The sequence below is a fragment of the Cyrtonyx montezumae genome, unplaced genomic scaffold (genome assembly GCF_038088225.1).
Source record: "Cyrtonyx montezumae isolate F1298 unplaced genomic scaffold, pur_monq_1.0 scaffold_7, whole genome shotgun sequence".
NCBI lineage: Eukaryota > Metazoa > Chordata > Aves > Galliformes > Odontophoridae > Cyrtonyx > Cyrtonyx montezumae.
In genome coordinates, this window is record NW_027072078.1 from 7,799,179 (window position 1) to 7,824,460 (window position 25,282).

The 25,282-nt window shown below is 47.8% G+C and overlaps 1 protein-coding gene across 1 annotated transcript in view; it reads right to left on the reverse strand.

Moving 5' to 3' along the window:
* TMEFF2 (transmembrane protein with EGF like and two follistatin like domains 2) overlaps positions 1-22,415 on the reverse strand; it is a 104,349-nt gene extending 81,934 nt beyond the window's left edge. The window contains exons 1-4 of the mRNA XM_065751133.1: positions 22,231-22,415; positions 21,687-21,796; positions 16,618-16,747; positions 14,266-14,292 (exon numbers count right to left, since the gene is read on the reverse strand). Coding sequence (XP_065607205.1) covers positions 14,266-14,292; positions 16,618-16,747; positions 21,687-21,796; positions 22,231-22,405 — 442 coding nt within the window. The 5' untranslated portion in view covers positions 22,406-22,415. The remainder of the gene's footprint in view (positions 1-14,265; positions 14,293-16,617; positions 16,748-21,686; positions 21,797-22,230) is intronic.
* Between the last annotated feature and the right edge of the window lie 2,867 nt (positions 22,416-25,282).

Here is a 25,282-nt window from a genome sequence, read left to right on the forward strand (position 1 = left end):
GCTATTGGAGCTGCACAGGCACTGAGAGGCTGACGCTGCTGGAGTCAGCCAGCACCAGCACAGATTCAGCTCTGCCCCAGTTTTACCCAAATCATGATTTCCAAATTAAACCCACCATAAGGCTTCTGATCAGACCACGAGAGAGCTCACAGGCTTACGATATCTGTGAGCTTTTAAACGCTGCCCGAGTTTCTTCTTTTTAGTTACAATCAATGAGAGCATACGAGTTCATCTGTTCTGAAGGATGCATTATTAAAAAATACAGCATACTGCAGCCGGTCATGACAAGTTATGGGAAAGGACTGCAGTCAATCACCAAACACCACTCCTTATAAATAAATTTAATAACGGCCCATTAGCATATAAAATTGTGTATAAAAAGCACATGGGGGAAATGGGCAAGTTGAAATGCCGGGAAGGAAAATGTTCTCAAGTGTGGAAGAGCTTCTGTAAAAGGCCACATCTCTTCTACAAGACAACTGAATCTGAAAGGGGCGGACAGAGGCAAACAGAAGGAAGACCATGCACAGAGAAGCTGACAGCTGGTGTTCAACCTTCAGAATCCCCAGAAAGGACAACAGCCAGGGAAACACGCCTCATTTTGGCAAAGGGACTGCTAATAAACTGATGATCGTGTTGTGTCTACTCATGGCTGACAAACACATTTTCCTTCCTCATACATGACCATCCACGGCCACATTCAGGCTCTCACCTCGATGCACACACCGAGCGTCTGCTGGTAGGTTTTAGCGAGCCATCTCCCTCTAGGGTAGCTCAAGGATGATGCTTCTTTCACCTTCTCAGGAAGCAGCTGCTTCTGGCTATCACCAGCGACATGACTGGAAATACACTGACCCTGCTCTGATTCATTATGAATATTCACAGAGCAACATAAAAACCACGCGTATGCATTTATGCACAGCAGCACACACAAAATATGCATTAGGCTCCCTTGTAATGCTCACACCTACAAAAGGTTAAATAGCCCTAGGTGACAGAATGCTATTTAAATGGACCTTTTTATAATGACAAACAATAATGCATTCTGGTTACCTTCTGACATGGCTTTCTTCCAGTCAGCATTAAGGAGAATTACTACCTGATTTTAAATACGTCTTGCTTCAATTGCATGCAGGCTTATTGTCTTCTAATTATCAACACAACAATTTGATCTGCATCCAGATTAAGGCAGTGCCCTGACTTCTCACACTGGAGCAAGGCGTGCGGTGCTGTGCCGATTTCTCAAGCAGTAAGCAGTTTGCTGTTGTCTCACATCCCCAAGGCACAAATAAGCAGATGCTGCATTAAAGCTTGTTTTACAAAACTGCTTCAGTTGTGATATACATTTTTAATACAATATACTGAGCGCATTAAAGTAAAAACTTCCAGGGCCAGGAAACTCATACAAATTCATCAGCAAGGCCAGCTTCTCAATCAAGCTAAGCTGAAGACCACACCAAGTTGAAAAGAATGGTCCAGAGCAGCTGAAAGGAGTGAAGAAACTTGACTGTGTTTACCACGTGTGAGCACAGCCTGGTTTACCATTTCAGTTTTCTGAGCATCAGTTGGGATTGTTTCTCATCAAGGACAAGCTTCACTGACCTTTCTCTTCTTTTTGTCACAAGGATACTGTGGCTGGCTTGAAAGCTTGAATTTTTTAGAATATTGCTATTCTGAGCGTGAAAGCGGAGGCACAGCTTTTCAGACACAGAATAGGTTCTGCACAGCAGACACCAGCAGCCAAATATTTTGGAGCACACCCTGACATGTCTTCATTCATGAGTAGGTTTCAAAGATCAGAAATTACATTCTGCGCTCATGAAAGACAAGCCAAAGAAGAAAGACACGTTTTCACTCTCCTCAGCTTATTTGCATTTCTTACCTACACTCTTCTCCTCAATTGACATTGTTAGTTGTAGGAGATAACTGAAGAGCACCTCTGGAGCGCTCTGTAGTTAATCTGCCTCAACGCCTGTAAACTATACAGTGAAGTGGCAATTACAGCAGGAGTTTTTGAAAAGCACAAATTTCACAGCTCTTGCTGTAGTGAGAAATCTTTGTTGCTCACTTTGAAGAAATTTAAGTTACCGGAGGATTACTGTTACAAATACATTTGTTTAATGATGATGCAACATAAAATAGACAAAAATTATTCCAGTCAGCAGCAGACAAAGGTTTACAAAAAGCATCTGCTGGCTGCCTCTGGTAGAACAATACATTTGTCTCAACTTTATTTATGGCTTAACTGGCTGCGCCTCTTAAAGAGGCACGCTGTTGCATAGGGCTGCTGTAAGTTGCCTTAAAGGAGGAGAAGCTCTGTAATGCAACCTTCTCCAGCACAGCCTCAGGACCACTGCCCTTTATGAAGCCCCCTGGTACTGAACTTCTTCAGACAACGCAAGCACAGAAAAGGCAATAAGTTGACAGAAGAGTTTTCCTCCTCACTGCTGGTTCTTCCTTCTGTGCTTTAGTTTGTTGCTTTACTGTACACCTCATGGATGCACCCAATGCATGTCCCAAGCAGTGCTCCCAAAGGCTGCTCATTGGGTCAGGGTGGCTGGTGATGTCTTCTCCCTCCCTTCTTTATGTCCACGCATGCTCACAAGCGTGCTCACCTCTGTCTCCATGGCATAACTACCTTCTTCAGAAGGTTCCATGGTCGTGAGGATAACTGAAATGAGCGTCCCTGGAACTTTTAGTATGTTTGTAAGTTCAGCTCAGACATCAGATAGAACCTGTCCAACCCCTTGCAAACGACACCAAAAATGACACTAAATCCTAAAAAAACAAGGAGAATTTTCACCACCTGCTCCTCTCTGAGACATGGACATTTGAGAAGAGACATGACAAAACGACTTATCTGTGCCCTTAATTTCAGAGCTGAATTTGCAGGGATTTATGCAGTGATACTTGTACAGTGGTAGAAGCTGCTAACACACACGATACAAGTTGCTGGGCTCTAATTTAACCTGACCTTAGCAAGTTGTGCAATCTGACAGCACACCATGCTGCGTTCCCTCCACATCCCTTCAAATTAACAGCATATGATCAGTTAGTGCTACAATGCCATTAAACACAGAAACACCAGAGATGACTTTCTGTGGCCCTAATTTGAAGTCACCGCACTTTAAAGGGAAGAAAGAAATCAGCTCATATGCCTCATCACCGTGTACCAGACAAATGAGGGCACATACTCCTAATTACATGAATTGCACAAGCAATCTCTTCTTCTAGAGAGAAGAGATTACTGAAAAGTCTCATTAAACATGACGAGATCTTTTGTGAGTTTCCACGCTACTGTATGTCTGCCTTTCCTCCCATTTGTTTCTCAACTCTGAATCCTCTGGTGCTCTGCATTTGCAATAGCTCTTAAATAACAAGACTGTTCTAGAAAATGACTTAATATGTTCTTACAAACGCTTACATTGCTGATGAATTTTTCTCAGCATTACTTCCACATTAAGGGTATTTGTTTTTTGCCTGCCCTGGCACTAGCTTGAGCCAAAACATAGACTACTCTCGATCTAGTTGACCTCTATAAAAGATCCTTAGCTGAACAGGACTGCCTGACCGCCCAGAGAAATCAAAAGCATCTCTTCTAACCAAGAAATGCTGAAGTGCAGGAGATGAGATGGAAAGGAGATATTTAAACCTTAAGTAGAGGGTAGGCACAAAGAAAGATCCTGCTGAAGAGTGCCCAGCACTAGATATTGCCTGCTAAAACTGTTGTTTACAAGTAGCAAGAGCAAGCATCTTAAATACACAACCTTTCATTTCTTACATACTCCTGTGAACTCAGAAATTGCTCATGGTATTGCTTTCAAATAGAAAGACAAAAAAAAAAAAAAGAAAAGAAGAAAATCCTTCTGAACCACATATGGGAAATTTCAGCTTCAAAGCACCTATCTGTCATACAGATAAAGACATCCAGGAAAGTGCACCTTGTAGCACACAAGCTGCTGATTTCCGGCCCTTATCCATATGGAACACGAATGGCTCAGGTACAGAGCTACTTCCACTGTTGGAAATGTTTGTCTGCGTCAAATATTCTTTTTGCCAGCAATATTTTTGCTGCTGCCTATAGATGACACTTAGGCCTTTGGTGCCCTCTCATTTAGCAGAACCCTGAAGCGCTGAGATGGAGGGCTCAAAATCTGAACCACCTCATATGCTAGGGGCTCGTGGAGCTGAGCACATCAACAGTAATGAAAACCCAAGGAGAACACCCCAATGAGTTTTTTGCAGACCCACAGAACAGGTAAGTTGTGAGCTCCCCCTGCTGACACGAAGGAGCCCTGCCTGGCACTGCCAGCAGGCTGTGCCCCATGGCCACAGCAAGGTGACCATCTCCACCACTGCACGAGGGAAAGAGACCCAGGGGAACCAAAAAGAGCTCTGACAGCAGGGATGGAGAAGTGCGGGCCTCAATCTCATGGCCTGATCTCCTAGCTAGCTGAGCCTCATTGCTTTTGGGAAATCAGCTCCATGTTTTGCTGCCAGGGTGCAGGCATATGGCAGCAGCTGGCACTCTGACCCTGCTGCGCAGGGCAAGGAGATCCCAGCCTGGCTCCCATACACAGCAGGGCCATCCTTACCACAGAAACCACTGAGCACCTCTGTGCTGCCTATAAAGAGTTATCCTTCAAACATCCCCTTTTGCCACTTCGAGTGGGCACCAAGAGCCTGCCCATGAACTCCTGAGCCACCAAATGAGGCCTGGTCCCATCGAGCTAAAGTTTCACTCCCAGCACCAAGAGTCTGGTGCGTAACTGCAGTTGTTGGGATACTAGGACACAAGAGAGATGGGACATCAAGAAGAGGCTTTCTGAGAGCCAAGGGAGGAAGGAAACACTAACAAAAACACTTGAAAAAATATTTGTGGAAACCTGCGCCAAAATCTCCTTCGCTGTGTATCCATGACTAAGCGTTCCAGCTTAACAGCTCCTGCTGTAAAGAAGGTGCTGCTTTCTCATCACGGTCTGAAAGCAGCGATGCAACAATAAGCACAGCTCAATTGTTGAGAAGCTCACATATTAATAGCAGAATTTGTGGTCAGAAGCATGTGAAAGCCTGTAGGGCTTTGGAGCAGTAAGACAGAACTGGGGCCATACGGTGGCTGAACAAAGTCTGCTGAAGAGCAGTGTATTTCTGCCTTTGATAGGGACTTTCCAGAGCTGTCAGCTGAGCTGCAGAATTAGAAACCTGACATTGCAGCAGTCAGTTTTTAGATTTCAAGCTGTTCAAATGACTTGTCTCCAGGGAAGAATTTCTGGAGTGTGGGAATCAACAGTGAAACAGGTAAAGATGCCAATGTGCAGGGGCAGCTACCCAGCAAAACACCCCATCCAGCCTGGCAAACCTTCCACTGAGATGTGAGAGGATGATAGAAAAACTTGCTCCTTCTTGGTATTGGTAACAAGAGAGATGCTATGCACCGTCCTCTATATTTGTGAGATTGCAGCTTGATTATATTTGATCCACACTGCAGATTGATCTTCTGCATGCCCTCAGTTCATGCTATGCCAGTGCTCCAAGCCACTCACCATAGAGATTATAAAAGAGCCTATTTTATCATATCTTCACCTCTGAATGCATTACATGTGACATCGCTTAATTTTAGCCAATCTGAACAGCTAATTAGATGTAAACAGATTGAAAAATTGTACACACAGGACAACTCATTTTTCAAAAGGCCACTAATCTAAACAAACCTGAGTCCATCAATTTACTTCAGCATTTGTCTAAATGAATTACAGCATAGACTTGTCCTGCACTGGCCTTGTGATTCACATAAGAGGCTCCCTCCTCTTTTGATGAAAATCTCAGGCACAGTACAAAAGAAAGACTATTTGTTTATCAAGGCTCTGTTATAACAAAGATGAAGATGCCTCAGAGTTTAGCAGAAGACATGATGAGCCAAAGCAATTAATCACAGTCTGCTCTGGTACCTTCTCTCCCACCTCCCCAACCCCTCGCATACCCTAATACATCAAAGCTGGCAAGGCTCTGTGCAATAACAGATAAAATCAAATGCTATTCAATCATGATCAATATGCATTCTAACTTCAGAGCTCTGCAGGTGAGATCCTCCTCTCTGCTCTGTCCCATTATGTCAGAAGAAATGGAAAGAAGGATCCTGGGTGGATCCTCAGAGCCTCCAGGACGTTGCCATTTGTGACCAGGAGAAAACCAACAGCCACTGACAATATCCAGGTGCCAGAACAGAAAGAAGTGCTGGGGTGAAATGCACTGCAGTGAGACCTGTTTTTAAACACAGAAAAATTAGTAGGGCATTATGTGTGAGGTTCTCTCTTTGCCCACATTCCTTCCACTGCCTGCATATGTAAGTGTACACAATTAAATGGGAGAGAGAAAAGATGAAAAACTGCTGTGGATTTTTAAATGAATAAACGTATATAATCAATTCCTTTCAACATTTAACATAGGAATCTTAGTGAATGTAATCTCAGCCTGCTTTGCAAGCAACCTTATCTACAGCACCTAGAACTAAGGGATCAAGGGATATCTGCCACAACCTCCCTTGTGACAAAGGCCCAGTGACTCTCAAACCCTCCCATGTTTGAACAGAGCAATTTAGATGTGCAAATGTGAAAACACCAAGTGACAGAGAGTCCAATGTAACTTTTAATTGCTTACTTTGCTCAAGAAGCACGCAGAATTTACAAACATCTAATTTACATTTCCAGCCTGACATCTTGTTAGACCTTTTCTATGATTCTATTCTAGGGGTTTCCCCCACCTCAAGCCTCTGGTTTTCCATCTCGGTTCTATGACTGCAGTATTACATACTCAGTTACAGACTGAGTTGTTTCAGTCACCTGTTCCATTTCTTACTCCTCCAGCCACATTAGCTGTTCATTGACTGATGAGCAATGCATGTTCCCACCCAAGCAACTGGTAGAACAACAAACAGCATAAGGCTGACCTGTGCCATCCATAGAAAAGTGATAAAATCGCTAACAATCGTGTTGTGGAAGGCAGTTTCTAACCCACTAACTGTGTACCCTGTTAATTTTGCACGATTCTTATTCTTTAATCATAGTGTCATGTACTGGCATGCCAAATACTTCACTGACATCCACATATGCTACATCAATATTTCTGTCTTTATCAAGCAAATTTGTAGCTTCATAAATAACATTTCAATTAGTTGACACAATCTATTACATCAGCCCATATTGCTCGGCATTAGTTCTCATTTATTTCTTTATTAAGCAGGTCTGGGTCTGCCACATCCTGCTCTACCTCGATCAATGTCAGATTGACAGGCTTATAAATAACTGGATGTTTTCCCTACCCTTCTGAATACGCACATACCTATATTCTCTCAGACATCTAGAGATTTTCCCTGTTCTCAGATGCACCAAAAACCAAATTGCAATATTATGAGTTGCTCTGGACTCTCGTGTCGCAATACTCTAAATTTGCTCTGTATGTGCATTTACACAGGGCAACCAGCAATCTTTAGTTTACCAAGCGTCCAGGAAGCAGTCACCTCAGTGAGAGACAAAACTCTCACTGACATCCAAGAGAGCAGGCAAAATTTCTACTCTTATTTAGCAATCTCTGAAAGGGAAGAAATCTTAGACAAAAGTGAATTTAAGCATCCAACGCAGAACATACTCAATTTGTCAGCTGCAGCTGAAGCCTGACACACAAGAGTTAAGAAAAAAGCAAGAACACAAACCTTGAAAGAGACTTGGCAGCTCTCACCCCATTTGTACTTTGCTATATCTCATGAGAGCATCTAACAAATCCTGTGTCACGCCAGAAGCAGTTCAAAGCAAGTGCCTAGTGAATCAGCTTCTTCAGCCACTAAGGCACAGAGCACATAACTAAGAAATGAGGATCTGAAGAACTTCTGGTCACTCCAAGACTGCCTCAGGCCCCACTTGCCAAACTCATTCACACTGAGAAGAAGTCAACAGCATTTAAGGACGGGTTCAAAATTAAACACGTGCTCTGACCCCATAAAGGAAGAAAGTATTCTTAGCAAGTGTATGAGAGTCTGTGAAAAGCTTCAGACTCATCCTTCTTCTTATGGAAGAACATCCTGCATAGGAAAGAAAAACAATGTGCAAGATTCACCTCTCGCTGTCATCACGCCTAATCTCTGGTGACTCCATGCTTTGTCACAGGAAAAATTAATCCATGTTTACAGAGATGTAGCAGACAAATCTAGCTCACTATGCTTCTCTCATTACATTTGCAGTAACAGACCAGCATAGGAGCTCTTGTGATAGAATGCCCTTTTTTTAATCTGTTTGCTGAAGTATCATAGGATTTGTTTGGTGCCTTAGTTATTTGTGGATTTACAGACTGTGAGTGATTATGTAGGGTATTCTGTATTAATTTTTTTGCTCAGTTTTGGTTTGGATGGGGAGTTTGGATCTTCATAGCAATACTAGAGGGCCTCCAGCATTTCTTGTTGTAGGTGAACATCCTTCATTCACAGTCTACTTCTGTAGCTCAGAAGCATTTAATAGGAATGCTAAAATATATATATATGTATAGGGAACAGGGTCATTTAAGAAAGAGGCTATGAATGGAAGTCATTCCTACCTCTTGTCTGAAAAAAAAATATATCTGTGATCTTCACTGCATCTTCTATTCATTTTCTTGGTTTTGAAGTGACGACTGAGAATGGGCCACAAATCACTCACTACGGTCAATTCTCTTCCACAATGTTTCTCAGTGCTGACTGCCTACATGGTGGCGTTCGTGCCACAACACAGCAAAGACTTGGTTTTTAATGGGCCAAAGTAAGAATGGGGAAAAAAAATATGCAGCACATTCCATGGAATTTCTGCACTGTAACTTCAGAAGTAGATAAGGCAGTAAGCAAAATGTGGGCAGAACTCAGGCAACTAAATCCAAGACACATATCTTCCAAACTGGTACTTATACATAAGCCTGGACAGCTTCAAGCCCAGAGCAGCTCCAGGGATTTGCTGAGCATCTCAGGCAGGCAGGGTCGATTAGCTCAGTGCTCAGCTCAAATGAGAGCTTGACAGGAATCCAAAAGCTGGATATTCCTATCATTTTCATACCTTCCTAGGACTTCCAAAACATTTACTGCATCCTGCTCAGCACAAAATACCAGCAGCAAGGAACCGAAAGTTGACCACTTGGGAAAGCCCAAGTGCTTCTCGCATAGCCAAGAAAAACAGAGGAACTCCATCGTTCCCAGTTTTTTTTTTTTAAAGGCCCTAAAGAGACATTAATGGCCTTTTCCCAAGGTAAACACTTACACAGGTCAGATGTGTGCCAGCCCTGAACTAAAAGTCATGTAATCGCGTTAGGACAACAAATAGCTTGAGCTAATAAACCCAGCCTTTCAAAGAGCTTATTGGTTTGGGCTCAGTGCCATGTCGAGGTTAACAAGGTAAAAACCTGTTTAACAAAGGAGATATATATCTGACCATCCACAGTCAGGTCAATCATTTAAGATTTAAACATTCCCTCCAGAGGTATTTACCCAGTCAGTCCATGCCACTTACAGTTGCTTCTGTACCTTCTGACGATGCTTTAAATCATATCTCCCAAATGAAATTAGAGTAGAAGCTTTCCTACTGCCTTATTGCAGATGGTAATAGCATGTGGGGTCAGCAAATATTCCAAACCCACGTGACAGACTCCTGCATTATCTGCTACATCCAGTCAAAAAAACAAAACAAAACAAAAGCAACCAACAACTACAACAACAAACAAACAAGACATATAGCTCAAAATACAAATTCCCTTTCTTCTGGAGATTACATGAGAGCAGTCGTACTATCTTCCCATGCACTGTGCGTGCCTATGTGATGTCAGTATTGTGTTTAATACAGTGCCTATATACTTCACGTTTTATGGAGCGTTTTGGCTCAAATATTATTGCTAGGATGGTGTTTACAGCAATAACCATTGTGTTCTGCATAGCCCTGCTTATCCATCAGCCTTGTAAATAAGGCCGAAAGGGAAATCTGGGGAAAAACAGCAGAGCTGCTGAATCCAAGCTAGTCATGCAAAACCAGCATGGAGTCAAGTGCAAATACAACTGGGTCAAAGCAGCTGCTTGTCTGTTGACTGTACAAGAACATGTATGCGTTGCACTGGAGCCCACCTTAAAAAAGAAAAACCCCAGGCTTCTAAGCGTTAAGCTTTCCCTCTCTCTTTTGACTGGGTTAGTGTTTCAAGATAACTGCTGCTCCACACAGATTCATAATACGCATGTGTTTACTCACATATCTCCAAGCTGAAGGGAAAGGCAGATCAGAATTCCAAATTTATCATTAGATCTACAGGCTGGCACCTATAAAGAGCCGCAGGACTTCAATTTTCTGGCTAAGATTGAAGGGATAAGCTGAAGAGAACAAACAAACAAAGAAGCCGCTCTCATCCATAAAATACACATACAAAACAACAGACAAAGGGAAGAAGAAAGGATGGCCCAAAAGGCTGTTGATTCTCAGGTGTGCCTAACAGCAGCAAATTAGGAACAACTGTAAGAACAGTGCAATCTGCCAGTCTTTTTGGACTGCATGGTTCAAAGACCACGGTGCTGGTTTGGCTGCGAGCAGCAAGAGTCATCCCCAGGCCAGCCCCCCTCAGCCTTCACCTAACTCACACACATTCACGTTCCGCTTCAAAGATTTCTTCTGCTGCCTCACCGTGAGGAAGTGCCTCACAAAATGAGAGTATACCACCCTGGAGTCCTAATCTTACAATTAGTGCCTCTAGCTGCTACCGTGAATTAAAGAGCGATGATGATATTGATGAATTATGATTATTTTTTTTCCATCCTGCTTTAGTCTCGATTGTAAAGAATTAACATAACAATCAAACTCGGGTAAGATTCACGTACCCACGGGCCCCATACGATTCCCATTAAAGTAAGTAAGACCTCAGTGGAAATTGAATCAGGCTCTGAAACCAGCTCAATGGAAGTGCTTGCACTCTGCAGCGCCACGATCACCACCCACCACACATTGATCAGACTGAATGCCAGGCCATTGACAGAGCCTGAAGCAGGTAACCGTGGGGAGGGGGAAAGGAATTCAGTGCAAAACAAGAAACACCAAGGAGAGGTGTTCCTAGCCCGCCGAGAACAATAATAAAATACTGCATCTCAAGTTTGTTGCTGTTTGAAGGAAGCTAGGGAACAAGCAAGAATTCATTATGAAGCTGCTCAAGACCAAACCATGAATCACTGGGTTCTAAAAAAATCCTATGCTGTCTAGAGAACAGCATGGATGAAAATGAATGGAATCTCTTTAAATTACTCTCTGTATAAACTCCTTCACATTCATTCCTTCTGCCACTGATTAGCCTCCTTCTACGATACGGGTTTTTAAATTATTCCACACCACACTCCCAGCTCCCGCAATCAAAACAAAGAAGCAACTCTTGATTCCTCATTTTTAGTCATCGTTTACAGGAAAAAGCATCTTCCGCAGTGCAAAACTTGAACACCTACTGTTCTTACACATTTCCTGGATATCCCTAGAAGTGACTGTGTGCTGAAAGCTCAGTAAGCTAATGACCTTAAAATCCTCCCATCGCTCCGCAAATAAGGGGACCTTTGTGTCGCTGCACTGAATATGCCACTGCTGCCTAACACAGTATTGAATCACCTCTGGAAAGCCCCCAGGATGTTAAAGTGCAAGAAGCTGGAACCCTTCAATCTCAGTGAGCCTGGGAGTAAAGATGAAAACCCCAAGTCCCAAATATTAAATTGAGACGAGCTCACTGCAAACCTCAGTGGGAATGAGGACAAGGGAAATGTGTTGTGCCAGCCACATCCTCTGGTTATAATGTCCCTGCTCTAGCATTGTTCCCATGAACACGAGGTGTTTGTGACCACATGATGTAGCTCTACGTATCTGTCCATTGCACCAATCCCTTTTCCAATAAAGGACTCACAGAGGTCAAGGTAGTACTGAGAGCTGAACTGTTACCAGCTATGGAGAAAACCATCCCAAAGCAAGAAGCTTGCTGTGTTACAAGAACTGGAAAACTATCTCCTATACTAGCTGGCAAATCTGAGTTAATTCCCTGTCAGGTAGGAACCTTATCAGACTACATAATTCCAATCACAAGACAGACACAATCTATCAGAAAGCTGGTCCAATCATCTCACAGCCTGTGGAACGATATACAAAAACATGCAGGAAAGTCCCCAACAATTCTGAATCGCTTCTTGGAGGTACCTCCAGATAGAAGTCCATCTACCCTTGGCCCAAGGAGAGTGAGTCCCACCCAGGTGCTCTCCTTGTGCACCAAGTACAGATCCTCTTGACCCAAATCCTGCACCAAGGAAGAAGAGATCCCTTTGACATCCCAGCCCTGATGTATCTTGGCTGGATTTTGTTGGAAAAGCCACTCACTGAGAGCCTCCTAATCCACTGTGCCCAGGAGAACACTCAGCCCTCCTGTGTCCACTGCAGTCCCCAGATCTTTTAACCAGAACTGCTTGGAGACGCATCAGAAAGGGAAATTCTCAGAAAAAAAGAGAAAATAAGATTACCTAAGACCCCACACTTCTCATAGAACAACTTTTAACTCGTGACGGTTAGAGTAAATTTTAAAAGACTTATCGTAGTGACATCTAAAATTTATTACAGCTTTTACAACAAGACTGTGTGTAGCAAAGAATGATGTAGTGACAATATTTACTTGGCTGGATTTAGCTTCTTAGGGCACATAAATATACTTTTGTACTTTGAGAACAGCAGTGGCTGCCTACTAAATCTTGTGTAATACAAGGCAGCTTTGTAGACCTTTAAACACTCACCAACTTGACTCTGTCTACTTCACAAATTTGCTTCCTTAACTATCTGCCTAGTCAGTCCCCACAGCCCTCTTCTGCTTGTCTTCTGTCAACCTCAGCTTTTAAAACAAAATTGTTTGGAAATCCTGCTTTTAAAATCCTATGCTTTTTAGGTATGGATCTCATTACTTTCAGATAGTGGCCAAGTTTGTTTCCCCATCCTCATCCATCCCCTCAACCCCCCAGCTACAAAACTAACTAGAAATCTTACTTATTCTCCTTGGTACATACATGAGAAAAGACATACTAAATTCATCATCTGAAAATTGATTAATTAACCATGCATGTGAAAGCCCCATCTTAAATACAGATTTAACTGTAGATTTCTGTTAATCTCTAAATCGTGAATCTCTTTGAACTGGTCCAGTTAGAAGGACAGTATAGGAGGACATGAGAGTAAAACGTGAATAGTCAAACAAATCTTTTGAAGATAAGACGTAATATTTTCAATTGTGATTTTGGGGAGTGGAATTTGGAGCATCTTAAAGTGTTCTATTTCCAGAAAAAAGTTCAAGTCCAGAATCTGATAATGAGACCTCTTGCAAAAACCCCTTTGCAGGTGAAAATAATACTTGACTTGTACATTGCATGCTCTAGTGTTCTGGTCATCAAAACTACAGGACTGGCTGCCCCAACTAGCCCTCCTGCTTCACAGCCTCCAGGATGCCTGACCCACCAGCTCCACAATGAAAGCAGCTCCCAAAGGCCACACTGCCAACTCTGAGGTAGGGCTCTACCCGAAGCCACCATTTATACTTCCACAAAGCACTAGGTCATACATCCCAGGATCTGTGGTAAACAAGCAAATCCACAAATCACTGCATCTAAGAAATAAAAACAAAAAAACCCACACATTCACCCTCCAGTTCAAAAGCAAATTTGCTGCTGTTATACAGTATGCTCTAAATGCATCAAAGGGTTCAGACTATTTCTATTTCTGTGTTTGCTTTTGCTGCCGTTGTTCTTACAAAAACACACCATTCTTCTCCCACAACATCGCTTCATAACTTGAAAGGAACGCTCTCCACTGCCACAAAATATTTGGTTTGAATCCTCCAGCAAGGAGAAGCCAAGGGTTTGGCTTACGTGTTAAAAACAGGAAGAAATTGTTCTCTAAGAACAGAACAAACAAGTGCAACAGTAACAGTAGATGGAGATAGAGCTCCTAGCACAACGTATGAATAATTCCAAGTCCTATTAGAGGGAACACAGCTTTCTGAATTTCCCTAGAAAACAGCATGTCATTACTGGATTGCAGCTTGACTAAAATGCAAAATGTCACTTTCTCAGAAAGAAAAAAAAAAAAAAAGGCCAAACAACAGACAATATGCAGTGTAACAACTAAACTGCAAAGCGTATCCACCTAGAAGCTGAAATTGCAGAAGACAACACACATACATAGAAGCAGAGTGATATTAGAAGAGGGCTCTTACCTCCGTCCCCAGATCCTGAGCCAGCATCTGAGGAGAAAACAGAATGGAATTTATATTCATGTGCTACAGTACTTCCTGTAAGCATGTAAGGCAAGACTGTTCAGTTAAATGCATTACACTGTATCTTGTGTTTGATGTCATCCCTGGGTAAATTACAGAGATCTAATCTGAACACAGTTCACTCAAGCTGCCTTACTCATGTCTGAACTCCCTTACTTTATAGTCTTATATAAAGACTAAAATAACTTAAGCCCTGGAGTGCTGTGATGTTCTCAGAAGCCTCTGCCTCATTTTGTGTACTGAGACTGATAAAGCAGCTTCAGGAGCTTTGTTCCCAACAGTTGTGCAAAGTCGCTTCACATGGCCACTAGGAAACAGCCAGCATCAAACGGGGCTTTTAAACATGTCTGTCTGAGGCCAGTCTGACTGGAAATGCATGCCCTCATCTGAACATCTCAGCAGCTCACAACGAGTTACAATCAACCTCTGAAAGCCTCAGCCAAAGTTCTTCAGATAAACAATTAAAATGCCATTTTTTTCCTTAAGGCTGTTGCTGAGTTTCAAAACCAAACACTGTTCTACTTTTGCTCAGTGTTTTGTTTGGATGGAATGACCAGATCCACAAATCCAAGTGCAAACCCAAGTGCAGTGTATTCATATCTCCAAGCAGAGAACTTCATTAGAATGCTTTCTAACTAAGGCTAATACAGAAATGCACGCGCCGGGAAGGGCTACAAAATTCTCCCAGAGAGAAAGCAGGAAGGACGTCACCTCATGCCCTCCTTAGCAGGGGTTTATCCATTCATCAGCACCAAGAGGTACAGAAACAGTTTGGGAAGCCTGCTTGGGGACCCAGCCACACCACTGACTGTTATGTTTAGCTTACTGAAAGTAGGGTCTGGTGGATCTGAACTGGCTTGCTTGTGCCACCTTTGCTCCAATAAATCTGTTACAAAAGTGGCTCAGAACAGTCAGCTTGCACTGCAAGACTACATGGGACAGAGGTAGAAGGGATTTGGAAAAGTAAATGGAACATGACGGTGTTCCCCTGTATTTTCTGTCTCCTTGTAAGGAGGGATGCCATGTTTTCCTCCTGCTTCTACACTTGGGAAGCCCACACCTCCACCCAGTCCCCAGCAGCACAGGCCTCGATGGAGGCTGGTGGGCCTCTGTGTCACTTTGCACCATCCCACTGAGAGTAGCAAGCAAGAGAAGGAAAAGATGAAGCAAATCCCTTTAATAAAAATGTTTGGTTGTTGGTGTTTTTTGTTTATTTTCAAACAAATAAGAAAAGAAACAGTTGCAGTGCTAGGTGGAAGGAATCTTATGCCACAATAAGCTTCATCAGTCTGAGTTGCACTTCATATCAATTTAAAGAGGGGGAAAAGAAAGATTCATCTTTTTTTTTTTTTTTTCTTCCAGCCCTCTTAAAAACTGCCAGATAACAGTTACAGAGAAAAACAAAAATTTCCAGGAAAAAGCTTTTTCTCTCTGATGCACCAAACACAAAAATCATGGCACTGCAAGAAGTTTGTCTGATGTACTTTTTATCGACTCCTCTGTCTTCACCTGTGGAAAAAAAAAACCTGCCTTACGTTTAAAAGGCTCTCTCAAGAACAAAGCCTTACTCCTCCTATTCTTTTCAAGTGAACTTCACTGCCCAGCTCTAACAGACACTGAGCACAGAAGAAAAACATCAAGAACCCCTGCACCTAAGGAACACTGTTTTTCTGATGGATTTTGCTCATTTGCTTTCCTTGCTGCTCCATGAAAGCAGTGACACGAATAGCTCTTTATGCTCAGAGTTAAACAAAGGAGTCTCAAACACCAGTCAGTTTTCACATGTGCTCTTCAATGAGTTTTTCCAACAAATCCAGAAAAATAATTGATTGCACAGACCTGTTCATTAAGAGTGGTTGGGGCCAAATTCTCAGCCAGCACGGCTCACTGTAGACAGCAGAGCTCTGCTGAGCTACACCTGCAAGGAACAACCCAAGAGGTTGTCTCAGGGGTAGGGCTGCTTCAGCCCCACTCTCTGCAGGCTGCAGAGGGGGTTGCTGTGAGCCAGATGCCCATTTCTCCAGCATCTGCTTGCTGTGGTTGTTTGCTCCCAGTGACCTGCTGTACTGGCCCCTAAGCACACACTAGGCTGACTGACAAGCAACGCAAGATACAGATTAAAAGAAAACAAACAAAAAAAGAGTTATCAACTCCTGCATTGGACCCTGTCAACCTACACCAGGCTATTTAAGAGGAGCATCTCACAATCTGCACTGAATTAGCCCCTGATGAGCTCAAAGGAAGGACTCACAGGGCTCCAGTCCTCAGCTGAGGCTGCTCTCTGGTACGTACCGGTTGCACACGATCCTTCGGAGACCAGCAGTATCTCGCTCTGCTGTTTGCAGGCAGCCTGCTTCAGGTAGCACTCGTTCTGGTAGGTGTCACCATTGGAGCCGCAGACGGGCACGTAGTCATTGTTGCACTGGGGAGGGACATGGAGTGGCAGTGTTAGCCGTGCAGAGGGATGGGGCAGCCTCAGGTTGTGTGCCCCCACCCCACAGCATGAAACCCCCCAGAGAACAGTGGGAGGGAGGCACTGCCTCTGGTTTTTGCTGGGGAAGAGGGACGTGGTGAAAAGGAAGTGAGAGAACCATGAGACAGCCCAGGGCAGGTACACACAGAATTGCCCCCCCATGAGGATGAGCATGAGCACTCCCAGACAGGGAACACTCTGCAAGGCAAGCAGCTCCCCAGCAGCAGCTCACGTGTTTCTATTGGACAGCAAAAGGCAAATTGCAGCGAGCACACTCTTCCCATCCTCCTCCCCGCTACAGAACGGTCCTTTGCATGCAGAGAAGCACACGCCTGCACGCACATAACTCTCTATTGAAGCATTTAGCCATAATGAGAACTGATGGGACAGAGGGCAATCATTTCTGAGAGATCTTAGACCAAAACACATCCATCCCTTTTACCGTGGGCAGGATGCTGCGGACCCCAGCTTCCCACACCATGGCTGTGCTCCCCCCCAGCCACAAGCCCTGTCCCACTGCCCACACCATCCGCCCTCCCTCCCCACTGCTGCAGAGCAGCTTTACCCTCTCCTGCTCGTTTTAATAAAAATAATTCCATTTTATAGAGAAAATTGGGCAACCTACAGGGTGCAGTTATCATCGGATAATCACACTCCAAGGCTTAAAGATTCTTGGATGTGCCCTGTACGTGGTAATTACGCCAGGGATATGATTATCTCGTGATTACTGTACTCCTGGCATGCCTCATTGTTTAATTATAACAAATGAAATGATCACAATTATTATTTACAAATGCTCACCTCTGCTTAAATCCAAGTGAATATTAAAGAAGCCATATTGGCTACCTTGTGCCACAGAGCAGCTGAGGTGTGCTCACAGCCTAAAGCACAGGACTGAACCATACTGGCCAAGCAGACCTCAAGGTGAGCAACTACAGAAACCAGCACCACAAACAGCTGCATAGACTGCATTCATTGCAGTCCTCAGCATGGAGCAGCTGCCAGGAAATTATTCATAGTTGGTCAGAGTAACATTTTGATTGGGCCAAATCAAATGACATTTTCCCTATGCGCTGTATTTTCTCAGATCTTCCAGAGCTGTGTCCCACCTACAGCATCCCCTTCCTTGGGAGCAGGACAGCAAAGCAGCAGTGAAAATCTGTCCATTCCTTTCCTGATGAGGTGTTACCCCACACAAAAATTTTCAGCAGCCCATTAAAACGTGTTTCTGCTGTCGTCATGCTTGTGCTCCAAACCTGAGGAACATTACAAGCAAAAAGTGCCAACTTCATCCAGCAGCTCGACAACAGACACTGGAGGGTGATCTGGAATACTCAACCAGGACAATTAACACAATCATGCAAATTTTGTAAAGCATGAAGCATCATGTCAGTCTTGTTTTACACATCCTCTCTCCTTGACACCCGTGGGACTTCTTGGCAGAGCGGTCGGTGCAGAATCCGACCCAAAGCATCTCAATAGGCTCTGATACACACATAAACAATGCTGGACCCCGATCCCAAGGAACACAGTGGGAACACTTGTGATTTGCCCAGAGCCAAAGATGATCTTTTACACTGACTCAGCTTCAAATCCGAAAGGCCAAGAAGACCTACATTACCAGTGTGAGACGTCAGGAGTGAAATCCTGAGCCAAAGGACATGGTGGCAGAGCTTCTCCAGCAAGGCTGGAACTTCTTTCAAAGCTCAGCAGCTTCAAAACACATCTGAGAGACACCAGGGCCCTGGGAAGGTGTAATTCTTTTTGCAGAGATCATCTCTTCTGTTGTTCCTGACTCACCCAAACTTGGCTGTGGAGAGCAGAGGTAGCCAGCCCATCACAATGAGGACCAGTGATCCACCCTTTCCCTTCCCAAGCTGGGCTGGCCCCTGATGCGTTTCTTCATCAGGGCCCATCTGTCCCACCACTCGCTTCACACAGCAGCTGCTTGGATGGAGAACGCAGAAGTGGGGAGCTGTCAGTGGGAGCACAACAGGCAAAAGCTTCCAGACAGGTACTGCCTCGCACTGAGCTGGGCTGACTCTGAAAGCTGCGATGAAACCATGGTGGAAGTCACCCAGTACAGTAATCAGAACTGCTGAAAGGAAGGTCATAGTATCAGTGCTCAGGTAGCCAGTGAGCTTCTTCCTTGCACTACAGGACATCAGACCTTGGCTTGGCTTCCTTGGCATGGCTTCCTCAGTCTAACAGCATGTTTTCGGTACCGGTTTAAGACTCAGTAGATCAAGCTCTGGACACGAGTACGATTCTCCATCCCTAAAGGCCAGTCGTAACGCATAGTGAAATCCATGTCAAATCTCAATAAACCCAGAAGCACAGTGTCCTACTGTCAGATTCTCTCATATGCATGTGGGTTCTTAAAATATACCTGTGAAGAAGGGAAATAAGTGCATCCAAGTCACCTACATTCTCAGCACGAGCAGCCTTGAGCAGTCACAACCACAGCTGGCGACAAGGCAGTCCTGCAAGTGCTGGGGTCAGTGCTGGAAGTACAAGGTCTGTTTTCTGAAGAGATGGGTGAACCTGTGCACCTCCTCCTCCTTGTAGCACTGTTGGAAGTTTGACCTCCTCCTGCTCTCAGGCTTCACTCCCCAAACACTGGCTATGTTAGGAGCCATGTAGCATGACACTGTATTCCAGAACTGAAACAGCAGGCTGCAAGCTGGCAGCCTCTACAGCTCCACCAGTATTGAAGGACACAAGGGACTCAAACAGAAGGAGGGCTCCCCACATACAAAGCAGTTCGCATTTGTCGTCTCGGTCACTGGCTGCAGCCTTGATGCAAACATCTTTTGGACACGTTCACAAGATCTGAGCAGAAGAGATATCAGCCTGCTGATGGCTTTGGAGGACCAAGGTATGGACGGAACAGTGCAACCAGCCACAGCCCTGCTGGGCTTGCTGTACAGGGTAGGAGGGAGGTGGCTGTCACCACGCTCAGCTCCACAGCTGGGGGCAGAGCGAGACAAGGTACTCTGCCCTACAGAGCAGCCCACCATGAGGAGGCAAGGAACAGGCAAAGCTTGGTGAAGGAGCAAGCAGAAGCCAAGTGATAGGAGCCCCTGCCTCAGCATGTGTCTGCTGCTCTACGGGGAGAGATCCCCACTCACACCTTCCACATCAGTCTGACTGGATATGCCCTCTCAAACAATGAGACATTAATTTCATAAATCACGCCTGCCCTAATGGAGTTAGTATCTGCAATTCTGATTTGAAAAAAACAACAAAACAGCACCAAAATGCCACCAAAGAATCAAATCCAACCAAAGCTGCAGCAGTTTGCTTCAGCAGCAGACCCAGATCGGCTCTGAAACCCCACAAGCCCCGTGCTGACCAGTCCAGGCCTTTCAGACAGCGAGGAGGCAGAATTAGCTTTCAGTCCCTGTCTGCTTTCTCAAGCTGCAGTGAAAGCCCCTGGCAAATTCTGGAGAAAACATAACAAGTAATTATAGTGATGAGGTGTCTGCTATTGATTTGCTCACTATCACGCAGCAAGCTGTCACCAAAACTGAGGCACTGAGTTCTGAGGGAGGACCCCCTCGCCACGGACACCCATCCCTGGGGCTCTGTGGCTGGGCGAGGCGGGCAGGCATCTCCCTGGGGGCCCAACTCCCACGGGCACGCAGCACCCTGCTGCTGTGAGGGGAGGCACACCCCTCCCGCAGAGCCGCGGCAGCGCATCTCACAGACATCATCTCCAGTTCACTTCAATGCGCTCCAAGGAGCGAGGGCAGGGCTGGGCAGCAGCAGGACCAGGCAGCGCCGCGCCGCGTTACAGCTCGTTCTTAGAAAGAGAAGCCTGAAATCCCCGCACACGCTGAGCTGCGGCACTACGCGCCGCGGCACTCTGCTCGGAGCGGGGCTCCTAGCGGGGTGTGTGATGCACGCAAAGCAGAGGCGGAATTAAAAGCCGCACGGCGAGTGGGGAACCGCAGCACCTCAGCCTTGCTCCCATTACCGAGAACTCCTTCGCTGGAAACGCAGGAGTCGATCACTCGAGATTTTGCTTCAGAGATAGATTTGGCTCTAAGAACCCCACGGTACTTCTGGCGCTTCCGAGCGAGCAGCCTATCAGAGCCCAGTAATGCATCAATCACCGCAGGCACACGCTGTCCCGAGCCGTGCCGCTGGCCTGCCCAGCTGCAAGAGCACAAGTTGCTCAAGTTCACACTGAAACACCATGGACCACAGGGAATAGCACAGCCCCTCGCCTGCCCGGGCTCTATTCAGGTCAGCATGGAATGCGCAGTTGCTCGCGGGTCGGCCCCAGCACCACACGGAACCCTTCCTGAGGAAGCTGCCCAACCCCAAGGATGCCAGGGATGCTGCGGAGGGAGAAGGAGCAGGGGTAGCTCCCACCGCCCGGCAACAGCCTGCCACAGCTCTCCTAACCTAAAGGGAGCTCACGGTTGCAGAACACAGGGATTTCTCCCTAATCTGATGGGCTGGGCAGACACACGGTCAGAAGCACCGCCACGGTGCAGCCCTTCCTCAGCATACCGCGTAAGCACGTTACGGATCCATTTCCTCCACGAGATCAGAACTCCGCAACAAGCCGCGACCGGCATCAGAGCCCGTCCTAAATCCATTTCCAACTCCTCCTTCCAAGGGCAGGGAACAGTCAGAAAGGCGCAGCGGGAGCTGCAGACCGAGGGGACGCGTCAAGCCGCAGCGTCTGCCTTCCCCGGCGGCTCCCGTGTCCCCGTGCCACCAGTTGGCTCTCCGGCAGCCTGCCGCACGCTGCCAGGTTTTGCCTCTAACTTCGCCGCACGCCGGGGAACGAAGCGCCGAGTGACAGGTGACAGCGGGAGTGCCGCGCTTTGTGCTCTCATTAACGAATTAGGGGAGGAAGCATCAATCTCCTTACCTTGAACTGGCAGACGCAAGTCACGCTGTCTCCGATCCTCAAACACTCCCCATCGAATTTACAGGTGTTGGTGTCGCAGAGAAAGAGATCGTTTTCTCTGTCATCGTAACCTCGAATGCAAAGCGGGGGAAGATGTCAGCACCGGGGCAGCGACGGACGACGTCCCGCCGTCCCTCTCCGGTACCTCACTCTTTCTCCCGTTTCCCCCTAGCTTTCCCCGTTAGCCCTCCTTTCCCGCAGCCCCGCGCACTTTTACCCTATCTCGCCGATTCCCTCGTAATGCCACCGACTCATCCCCGCGCCGCCGCCAACTGAAGCCCCGATTCCCGCAGCCGCGACCGAGCGAGCCGCGCTCCGCAGCCCCGCGCCGTCACCGGGAGCGGCCCCGCAGCTCTCAGCCCCCGTCGCCCCGCGCAGCCGACGGACGTCGGCCGGGACACGTCGGGCGCAGCTCGGAGCTCGCGCCGGACTCGGGGCAGCCCGCAGCCCTGCCCGACGCCACGGCGACGGGCGCCCGGCCCCGCTCGCACCCGGCGGCTCTCACCGGAGCAGTTCCAACCGGTGGGCGTCTGGCAGTCGCTCAGGGAGGTAGGGAAGGCCGCCAGCTTGTCGGGGCGGGCGAGCAGCAGCAGCGCGGCGGGCAGCAGCAGCCAGCAGCAGCAGTCGCACAGCGTCCAGCCGCCGCACTGCCGGGGCGCGGAGGGCTCCCAGGGCACCATGACTCCCTCCCTCAACTCTCCGCCGAGCCCCCGGGGCGCCGGGGAACGCTGGGCATCCCGGGGCCCCGGCCGGCGGCGGCGCGGCTCAGCGAGCGGCGGAGCCCGGCGGGGCGGCGCGGGGCTGCGGGGGGCGGCGGCGGGGCGGGGAGCGGCTGCCATAGGGGCCGGGCGGCGGGGAGCGGGGGTTGGGCGCGGAGGGGCCGCCGCCGCGCAGCCGCCGCCGCCGCCGCCTGCCCCGCTCTGCCGCCCGCATCCCTCTGCGCGGGGGAAGCAGCGGGTCCCGGCCCGCCGCGTCACGTGCCGCCGCCGCCGCGCCCCCATTGGCCGAGCGGCGAGCGGGGAGCGGCGGGCGGGGCGGTGGAGCCCCGAGGCGGTGCCCGGGGCAGGGCCGGAGGGGGGGGGTTGGTGGGGGGGGGGGCGCGAGCTCGCGTGCCCGCGCGCGCGCGCGGCCTGTCCCGCGGCGGCCGGGGGTTTCGGGGCGCGTGGCGGCCGCGCGAAGCGGGGACGGCAGCGGAGCGCGGGGAGTGCTCGGCCGGGCTGCGGCATCGCGCCCCGCCGGAAAACTGCACCATCACGGCGGCGTGCACACCTCGGGGCGCGGCGAGCGGGGCCCCGCGCCATCCCGCGCCGCGCGGTGCCGGCGGCGAAGCACGCGTTAGAGCTCACGGGGAGCAGCTTCCCATCGGATCCCTGTGCGCGGACGGGAGCGGAGCGGCGGTGCCCGGAGCCCTTGGCCGCCTCGTCCCGCACGGCGCCGCGCCGACCGAGCTGCCCCTCCGCGGCGATCGGCGTACAGCACTGCTCGAAGCGTACGTACAACGCTGCTGTAGGTGCACACGGCAGTGCTGTAGGTGTGCGCACAACGGCTGGAGGTGTGTAAAGCGGTGCTGCTGCTCAGCATCCCGACACGCGGCTCTGCGCACTGGGCCGGGGAGCGTTCCAGGCTCGTAGGATTCCCATCTGATTCCCGCGTCCCCGTGCTGTCCTGCACGCCCACATCTGCTCCCCTCTAGGCCACCTGCAGCTGCCTGCACTGCCCCTTGCCGTGTCTCCGTGCTCCAGAAGGCTTTGCTACAATTAAACGCACACCAGTTTGCATGTTGCCGCACGTGCTGCAGTGCTGCTGGAGATGCACACGCATCCCTGTCCCTACCGTTTCCTACCGACTGACCAAGCCCTAAGAAGCACCTAGCGCACAGGCAGCACTCATTTGTACTGCCTGCTAGTGGCCGAACGAAATCTTCATCTTCCGTGGGTTCACAGGAATCTGCCAGCTGAGCAGATCGATTTTTTGTCTTTCCCTTCAGCGTTTAATTTCACTTTTCCTGCCATGTCATTATTCCCTTTGCTATCATATCCTATGTCCCACTCACCTTCCCGTTTTGTGTTTAACTTGCTGATTCTTTCTCATCATCATCTGTTGCTTGCTGAAGCCTAGTGCTTAAAGACCCCCATATCTCAGTGGGGTGGGTGCCATCCCCCTGCCTCGCCTTTGTTTACAGACCAGTTTACTCAGACCATGAAGGGAATGAGACCGTCGGGTCCTTCCTGACCTGCCACCACAGCTCACACACACTAAGCACAGCAGCCGGGCTGCAGCCCGCCTTCTCCCCAGAGTGCCGTATAGCACAGCGCTGCCCAGCTCTCTTGCTCACAGTTCTGACTTACATTTGCCCTGCTTTATTTCCAGCCGCTCAGACAACAGGCTCTGTCTGCTGAGACAAAGGAGCCCCTCTATTTTTGTGCTTGTTTGCTGACTTTGGAAAATGGGAGCTCCACCAGAGGTCCTGTCATTGTCACAGCACTATGCTTGAACTGCAGACCTGGCCCTGCCTGAAGGGCAGCCTGAGTAGGGCACGGTGCTAGGGGTTTTGCTGTGACTAACTGCTATTTTCCTTGAAAAGGCTTTCCTTGATGATATAAAGGCTTTACTCGTAAAACGTTTTAACGATAAAAATACATCTGTCAGCATTCCAAAAGAGCTAGCCAGGCCCACGAGCCCTATTTCTCCAACGCCCTCTCCAGCAGTTTCTCCTGAATTACAGAGATTGTGATACAGTTACCTTTTTATATACTTCTTGGCCCCAAATCAGACACCCTTTTGCCCTGCTATTCCAGTGCTGCCCACGCGATCACTCAGTAATGTGTTATTTGCAGCTATGCCCCAGCACTGTGGTTAGCAGATGCCTGGTGCTCCCATGCCACCTGCCCACCACACAGGAGCTTCTCCTCCTGAGCCATGTAGTGGGCTTGCTGCTGAGCAGGCAGCTTGCTGCTAGCATGATGGACAAGTTGCAGCTACCATGGTCTCAAAGATATGCTGGAGTCATGGGTCACTGTTCCCCATCTCAGAGCCAAATGCCAAAGTGCAACAGCCATTGGTGTGGTTCCTTCTAGCTTCTAATAAGTGTGCAAGATAATGAGTATGTAGGGGAAACACATGTAGTAATGAGGGGAAACAACATCTTGAGCATTAAATCCATTACCCTTGGAGCTGTCACGAGACCTGTACAGCTTTTAGTTGCCTTTACCAACACAAAATGGGCAGGTGGAAGGCCTCAGAGGCAGTACTGATACAACTTTATCCAATTCACATGGTCACACCACATGTACAGTGTTTGCAGGACACTGTTTGCAGACGTTTGCACTGTTTGCAAAGCTGGTTAAGATGTTTCAAGTGCCCTGAAAGCCATGCAAGCCTGTCCCAGCCTGCAGCGTGCTCCTCCAGCCCCTCACGGTCTGGGCCCAGACCAGGCTGCACCCACTGCCAGTCCCACGTCACACATCTGTGAGCAGTGCCTTCTGTTGCTGCGCTTGGCGGGGAGACAATGTGCTACTGACAAGTTATGTAACCTCAGTTATTCACACTTGCATTGC